The sequence below is a fragment of the Hibiscus syriacus genome, unplaced genomic scaffold, assembly GCF_006381635.1.
Source record: "Hibiscus syriacus cultivar Baekdansim isolate YM2019G1 unplaced genomic scaffold, ASM638163v2 tig00111954_pilon, whole genome shotgun sequence".
Taxonomy (NCBI): Eukaryota; Viridiplantae; Streptophyta; class Magnoliopsida; order Malvales; family Malvaceae; genus Hibiscus; species Hibiscus syriacus.
Genome location: NW_024063221.1, coordinates 124,006 through 132,862, shown reverse-complemented (window position 1 = coordinate 132,862; position 8,857 = coordinate 124,006). Strand labels below are relative to the sequence as shown.

At 35.2% G+C, this 8,857-nt stretch overlaps 1 protein-coding gene across 1 annotated transcript; it reads left to right on the top strand.

Moving 5' to 3' along the window:
- Positions 1-6,806: 6,806 nt before the first annotated feature.
- Positions 6,807-8,353, top strand: LOC120173493 (rop guanine nucleotide exchange factor 9-like). The gene is made up of 5 exons (XM_039180646.1): positions 6,807-7,012; positions 7,116-7,231; positions 7,307-7,461; positions 7,626-7,890; positions 8,022-8,353. Exons 1-5 carry the CDS (start codon positions 6,807-6,809, stop codon positions 8,351-8,353), a joined length of 1,074 nt encoding a protein of 357 aa, XP_039036577.1.
- The last annotated feature ends 504 nt before the right edge of the window (positions 8,354-8,857 follow it).

Here is an 8,857-nt window from a genome sequence, read left to right as displayed (position 1 = left end):
CACCCAATGGTCACCTTAGATCCATAAGGAATTAGCAGCTCTATCGGTCTGAACCTATATAAAGAATTACCAATTTGACCGAGCTGAACCTACAGAAACTTCATACCATATCCCAGAGTACCCCAAAGAAATCAATTTTCAGATAGTATATTACGTGTTGGGATTATGAATAGGCTCAAATTGACAATCGCAAAAGTTAAAAGGGGTTTAATTGATAAAATTGAATTTAGGGAGTAAGGAGAACAAAAGATATAAAGAATTGGCACAAGGATTTAAAGTGGTTTGACTTATCAACTAAGTCTACATCCACTACCTTAGCTCCTCACTAAGGATTTTCTAACAAATTCACTAGTTTGTTCTTTCTTTTTAAAGGATTAAGAGATAATATTTACACTCCCTATCTTTTTCAATTGGATAAAATAGAACCAAAACTCTTTACAAAGGATAAAAAGAAGTAAACAAAAATAAACCTCTACAAGGTAGGTGTTTACAAGATTTAGCTCACAAAGAACAAATATTTACAAGAGAAAATGAAAATAAGAATGAAAGACTTCTTCTCTTGTGTTTGAATGCTTAGATAGGTTCTCTAACCTTCTTCAAGTGTCTTGAACTTGTATTTATATGTTGGAATCTTGTTGTAGCCATTTCTAGCCGTTGGGGGTTGTTTAGAGCTGTTTGGGGATGAAAACTCTGTAAAATAAAACTGCCCAGTACAAAGAGTATAAGTACTCCTAAAGGGAGTATCGGTACTACCTTTGTTTATTTTAAATAAACTATCTGTTAACTAGCCGTTGGGCCTTATGGTATCGGTACTACACATATGGTATCGATACTACTATGTAAAGTAGTATCGGTACCCCTTTGGGTATAGGTACTATTTTTGCATTCTGGAATTTGAGCAAAGCTGTTAGTATCGGTACTACCTAGTGAGTATCGATACTTCCCTTACCTTTGGTATCAGTACCATATGAACAATATCGGTACTTGTTCATTAGGTATCGAGTAAGAACATTATCGACACTACTTGTACAAAAACGTATTTTGTGCTAAATTCCAAGCTTTAAGGACTTTGAATTAGTTTTGAAAACTTTGAATAAATTCAATTCAAGTCCAAAAACACTTTTCCTTAATTGTTATATCAAAATATAGTTCAACAATCTCCCCCTTTTTGATATAACAAAACATTTGAAAAATTATTTTTGGCAAAACTCCCCCTTAATAAAACGTTTAATGAAAAAGATATCAATTGTTGGAAAATATGTATGAAAATGTTTAGCTCCCCTTTTTCATTAAGAAATTGAATTTTTCAAACCCGTACTTCTCCCCTTGTTTTTTAAATAAAAAAGAATTCAACTTTAAAGTTCAAAAATAACTTTGGAGAGTAAGTATTAAATTTGGCATTAAATTTTGTTTTTGAAAAATCAAAGCTCCCCCCTCAAAAAGTGCATTCCAAACAAAATTTAGCTTTAAAATCTTGTCACTTAAACAAAATTGAATTTCAACAAAGATTAACAAAAATGTTAGTAACACATGAAATTCAATATATCCAAGTCTAAAATACTTCATGCAATACCAATAATTGAACTTCAGTACATGTGCATAAAGTTTTCAAAAATGTTATGCATTTGAAGAATTGATATCAATTGTTAGAGTGATATCTTTAACATTTAAAACACATGCATAAACATTTAAATTTAGGTCAAAAATTTAAAATTTGTAAAATCAAAGCATTCGAAAAGTTGATATCAATTGTTAGAAAGATATCATTTACATTGAAGATCACTTTTGACCAAAATTCATCATGATGAACAAAAAATTATAAAAAATCATTAAACTTTAAAATGTTCATCATAAAACTTTTTCAACACACATGAAATTAAAAAAACAATGCATAATCATTTAAAATAAAACTCATGCATTCATAAACAAAATGAGAAACCAAATAACCAAAATAAAATCATTAAGCTTAGAGGTTACCCATTCATTTTCAAGTGTGGCTAGAGCACCTCAATTTCTTCATCTTCATCACCATTGCTCACACACACCTATAAGAGACATTTAAGTAGATTTTGGTATCCAAATTTCTTTGGATCATTGAATATTAGTTTCAATGCCCCTTGTTCCCTTGGGAACCCATACTTGTCTAATTTTAAAAGGTTTTCTTTTCTTTATGGGACAAATATGTTCCAAATGACCATAAAAATGACAATGTGAGCATTTTGCCATTTTTAAACATAATGAGGTGTTTTGAGAAATTAATTCTTTTTCTTTTGTTAAGCTCTCAAGCTTAACTTTCAAATCAAAATTTTATTTTTCTAAATCATTGTTTTAACTTTTGAACGCTCTAAATCATTTTTCAAAATTTCATTTTGATTTTCAAAATCAACTTTGGCTTTCAAAATCAAATCATTTTCAACTTTAAATTTTGAAATTAATTTCTTATATTTAGAATTCATGGTCTCAAATTCCAAATACAACTCATTATAAGCATCTTGTAACTCATCAAAAGAATGTGAATTTAAATCATTCGAGTTAAAAGATACCTCAAAATCTCTTTTGATGGCTATGAGGCATAGGTTGGCTACTTCATCTTCATCACTCCAAGCCGCCACAAATGCCTTTTTATTGCTTGATCCCTTCTTTTTTAGGAGAGGGCATTCATACTTGACATGCCCCTTTCTTTGACAATTGAAGCACACCGGGTGCCACTTTTTCTTGGTTGATTCATACTTCACTTCCTTGGAAGACATGAATCTCTTGAACTTTTTGAAGAGCTTGTCCATCTCTTATTCTTCATCATCGTCTTCATCCACCTCTTCACTTGAATCTTTATAACTTTTATTGGTGGACTTGAAGGCAATGCCTACTCATTCTTCTTCTTGTTTTGCTTCTCTTCATCTTCTTCATCTTCCTTCACCGTCAACTCATGAGTGAGAAGAGAACCAATTAGCTCATCAAGAGTGAGAGACTTTAGGTCCTAGCTTCGATAATCACCGTCTTCTTCGATTTCCAAGACTTTAGAAGAGAGTAGACCATCTTCCTCACAAGCTTCTCATTGGAGATTACTTCTTCAAATCTCTTGAGCCCGTTGACAATCACGAAAAATCTATCCGTTATAGATTTGATGTCTTCATCGGGTTTCATCTTGAAACTCTCATAGCTATGGTTGAGAAGACTTATTTTTGTTTCCCTCACCTCATCGATTCCTTCATGAGTGACTTGAGCTTATCACATATCCCCTTGGCATTGGAACAAGAGGAGACTCTTCCATATTCATACGGGCCTAATGCACAAAAGAGAATGTGCATAGCCTTAGCATTGAGTTTGAACTTATTCTTCTCTCCATCACTCCAATCGTCCATCTCGCCGGTTGGAATAGTGTAACCTTTCATGATCGAGTTCCAAGCTCCTAAATCATTTGCTTGAATGAAGAACGTCATCATATTCTTCCAATAGGAATAATTTGCTCCATTGAAGTAGGATGGCTTATTGACCGGTTGTGAATCTTCAATGTAGTATGCACTAGAGGATGAAGCCATTTCTTCTCAGTTGTGTCAGGAATTGGTAGAGCTTCTTCTAGGAACGTCTCAAGGTGGTTAAACCTTCTAAATGATTTAGGATCTGATACCAATTGTTGGGATTATGAAAAGGCTCAAATTAACAACCGAAAAAATGCAAAGAGGTTTAATTGATAAAATTGAATTTAGGGATTAAGGAGAACAAAAGATATAAAGAATTGACACAATGATTTAAAGTGGTTCGACTTATCAACCAAGTCTACATCCACTATCTTAGATCCTCACTAAGGATTTTCTAACAAATTCACTAATTTGTCCTTTCTTTTTAAAGGATCAAGAGATAACCTTTACACTCCCTATATTTTTTCAATTGGCTAAGATAGAACCAACACCTTTTACAAAAGATAAAAAGAAGTAAACAAAAATAAACCTCTACAAGGTAGATGTTTAGAAGATTTAGCTCACAAAGAACAAATATTTACAAGAGAGAATGAAAATAAGAATGAAAGACTTCTTCTCCTGTGTTTGAATGCTTTGATAGGTTCTCTAACCTTCTTCAAGTGTCTTGAACTTGTATTTATATGTTGGAATCTTGTTATGGCCGTTTCTAGCCATTGGGGGTTGTTTAGAGCCGTTTGGAGATAAAAACTCTGCAAAATAAAACTGCTTAGTATAGAGGGTATCGATACTCCTAAAGGGAGTACGGTACTACCTTTGTTTATTTTAAATAAACTAGCTGTTAACTAGTCGTTGGGCCTTATGGTATCGGTACTACATATGGTATCAATACTACTATGTAAAGTAGTATCGGTACCCCTTTGGGTATCGATACCATTTTTGCATTCTGGAATTTGAGCAAAGCTGGTAGTATCGGTATTACCTAGTGAGTATCGATACTTCCCTTACCTTTGATATCGGCACTATATGAACAGTGTTGGTACTTGTTCATTAGGTATCGATACTGTAAAAACAATATCGATACTACTTGTACAAAAACATATTTTGAGCTCAATTCCAAGCTTTAACGACTTTGAATTAGTTTTGAAAACTTTGAATAAATTCAATTCAAGTCCAAAAACATTTTGCCTTAATTGTTATATCAAAATATAGTTCAACATTACAGTAGCAGTGAAATCAGTGCTCAGACATATCAATTCAGTAGGAACAGTATCAAGAGATCATGAATCAGACAGACAGACTTAAAACTTCAATAACTTAGAAATCTCGGTAAAACACATTTCAGAACAGATAAAACAATCATATAACACATAGGGAACACACTAGAGGATCCAATTATTTTCTTAAGGTACTTGGTATTTATCTGTAGGAAGCCATGAAACTTCTGTAAACTGATTAAATTCATAATCAAGATCCCTATAAAAGGGATCAGTTATTCGGGATGTGATTTAACAAGATCATATAGTATTAGGATATTTTTCGGAGGCACTATTTATTCAGAAATGTATTCATAATCCTTTGCATCAGAGTTACTTTTGATTTCAGTATGACAAGAGTGATTCCATTATTTAAACAAAGAGGGTTTCTGACATTTTGGTTCTTGGAGACTTCTTAGTAATTTAACTCAATAAGGATAGAGCAATGATTTATGGTATTCAATAATATATATATTGAATTATCAAGATTTCAGTCCGATTGATCTACAGTTCCTAATATTGCGATACTTGTAAATCATTTGGACCGTGATACTTCACAATTATTCACTTTTTATTATTGGCTGCACTAACTGATCTGATCAATATCAGAATCATCCTTGATCAATTCTTGAGGAGACGAATTGATATTTCATTGGTATTTATATCATTTCTATGTCGTAATAGTATCCGATATGTTTGACGACTTGAGTCGTGCTCCATAACCTTTAGAGGCAGTACAATCATTTAGGCTCATCGGTGTTCTCATAGTCTATCCATAGTCCTTTTTACACTTTAAGGGTATTATCGTCATTCCATTTAATTCTGTCAGTGGCATTACTTCCGATAAATTAGGCTTCAAGGTATTCTAGTTCCTTTAGAGTTCAAGGTATTTTGATCATTTGAACATTAAATGTTATTTTTGTTATTTCATAGCTCGGGGACATTTCAGTAATTCTGATCAATCCAAACTTATGTACCTTCCGTCCAGTCTTTCCATTTAATTCAATTTTTCTGACTAATTCAAACAAGAACAATACTTCCAATATTTTAGTCTTTAGGTGCTTGCTAATAATCAACAATTACATGTCTTGTACCTTTTGAATTTTAGGATCTGATTATTAGTAACTATCCGAGCAGATCGTGAATTTAACAGATGAAATAGTGATTTATTGAATTAAAAAAATACGAATTCTCAAGGTACTTTCGCTCTCAGGTCAGTCCGGACCATTTTTACCCCATTGGCTATTCAGATTAATCATTGTACTTGAAATCATTTCTTACCAGTCTTACAATTCCTTTATGTAATTCAATTGAGGCTTAACCAAATTATCACTTAAACCGTATTCGATTTGGGATCTGATTATTAGTAACTATCCGAGCAGATCGTGAATTTAACAGATGAATAGTGATTTATTGAATTAAAAAATACGAATTCTCAAGGTACTTTCGCTCTCAGGTCAGTCCGGACCATTTTTACCCCATTGGCTATTCAGATTAATCATTGTACTTGAAATCATTTCTTACCAGTCTTACAATTCCTTTATGTAATTCAATTGAGGCTTAACCAAATTATCACTTAAACCGTATTCGATTCGAGTCCATCCATAATCAAACATGCATAGTAGACCAATCATATACATTCATGCATTTATCCATTATCAACATGTTCCATAAAACTTGAAAAGAGGTAGTAAAGTATTACCTTGAATTTCATGCTCCATTGATCAAACATTTAAACTCCATTAGATCACTCTCGAACTTGAATTCAACGTCCGATAATTTCTCGGATACATAGCAAACGAATTTATGTCAGAAACTGAACTTAATCGGAAAACCAAATTTGACTCCCGTCTTAACAAATGACCAATTTTAGTGTTTTCGTTGTTTATAATTTTATGTTTGCTAGTTGAAACAACGTTAACCACTCGAAAGCTGAAACTCTTCAGTAAAGCTGAAAACTGATAAATCCTTTCTGCTTCGATTGCCAGCCTCTCATTTCCAATGGAGTAGTTTCTCCCTACAAAACAACCCTAGTTTTGTTTTCATTTATAATCGTTTCCGGCTTTGCTTCTTCTTCAATTCATCACCGTCACAAGCAAAACAAAGAAGAAGAAGCTAACTTGAAGATTGCACGATGGTTCGGGCATTGACTCGTCGGTACAGCACTCACAACTCGGGATCTTTCCGCATTATGAGAATGATTGAGAGTCCGGGGAGGCAGCAGCAAAATCTGATCCCGGGCGGCAATCATCACGCCGATGATGTTGATCATAACCAGCAAGAAAAATCAACTCATCACCAACATATAGGAGATTGTTGCCCAGGAACTTCCCCGGAGAGGCCACCATCAGGTGCACATTTCAGATAATTTTCTTTCCTGCCATTGCCAAACACACTCGGATTCATTTTCTTGCTAATGATTTTCTTTCTGGGATTGATATAGATATGATATGATGAAGGAAAAGTTCGCTAAGTTGCTTCTGGGTGAGGATATGTCGGGAGGAGGAAAAGGTGTTTCTTCAGCTTTGGCTTTGTCAAATGCAGCGACAAACCTAGCAGGTTTGATCTCATTGATCTTCTATTTAGTTTCCATGATGAAAATTCTTGATAAGTTCTGAGCCTTTGATAACGCAGCATCCGTTTTTGGAGAACAAGTAAAATTAGGACCTATGGCTCCGGAGACGAAAGCAAGGTGGCGAAGAGAAATGGATTGGCTTCTATCGGTAACAGATCACATCGTCGAATTCGTTCCTTCACTACAGAAAACGAAGAACGGAACAAACATGGAGGTTATGGTCACTAGACAAAGAAGCGATCTGCTTACCAACATACCTGGCCTACGCAAACTCGACACCATGCTTATTTTGAGTAGCTTTAACCTTCTAGTTTTTAACCTGAAAAACATCATTTCATGGTGAAACAAAAGATTGATAAAATTTATAATGAAAAACAGGAGGCTCTTGACAGATTTGGGGAAGAACAAGAGTTCTGGTACGTGTCCAAAAACGACGATCAAGACAATGAAAACGGCCATAGGGATGACAAATGGTGGCATCCCACCGTTAAGGTACCTGAAAATGGGTTATCGGAAACATCACGACGGTGGCTGCAGTATCAAAAGGAGTCGGTGAATCAAGTTCTAAAAGCAGCTATGGCCATCAATGCAGAAATCCTATCCGAAATGGAAATCCCCGACAGCTACATTGATTCCCTCCCAGGTAAAAAAAAAAACCCCATCAAGTAATTAAACTATTGTAATAATTTTTTCTTCAGTTAACTTGATTGTTCTTCTTCTCCATCATGTGTATATAGAATGGAAGATCAAGCCTGGGCGATTCAATCTATAAAGGCATCACGGTGGATCAGTTTGATCCGTCACAGTTCCTAGCAACCATGGACTTGTCAACAGAACACAAAGTTTTAGACCTTAAGAATAGGACTGAGGCCTCCAATATCATATGGAAGAGGAAGCTGCACCATAAAGATGGAAGATCTTCTTGGGGTTCGAGTGTCAGCTTGGAGAAGAGGGAACTCTTCGAAGTGAGGGCCGAAACCATCTTAATCTTGTTAAAGCAGCGATTCCCGGGACTTCCACAATCTTCACTCGATATATCCAAGATCCAATACAATAGGGTAAATCATGCAAACCATTGCACAACTTTTCTTAAACGAACCTTGTAATCTGGTATTGGATTCCACAGGATGCAGGACACGCTATCCAGGAAAGCTATTCAAGGATCCTGGAGAGTTTGGCGTTCACCGTCATGTCGAGAATTGAGGATGTCCTTCATGCTGACTGCCTTACTCAAATATCTTCACCGGCGAGATCCGAGGCGTCCTCTAGCTCCTCCGGTGAAGACGCAGTCGGTGCGAGTGCTACACTCTCGGATTTCATGGGATGGGGTATTGCTTCAAGAAGGAGAGATTCAACTGATCTAGAAATCTACTTCAAGCGTGATAATGACAACAAATCGTCCAAGCCAACCCCAAAGAAATCTCCATATCTAGAGAAGCTTGAAAGCTATGGCCTAAGAAGTCCCGATGCTCGACAATGATAGGTAGAAGAAGGGGAACAAGAGGGAGTAGAAGAAAGAGGGAAAGGAATGCAACAAGTGGGAGATGAGTATGTATGCTCATATTTACCTACAAGGAAATCTTACCTTACGTGACGAAATTTTAGAGCTT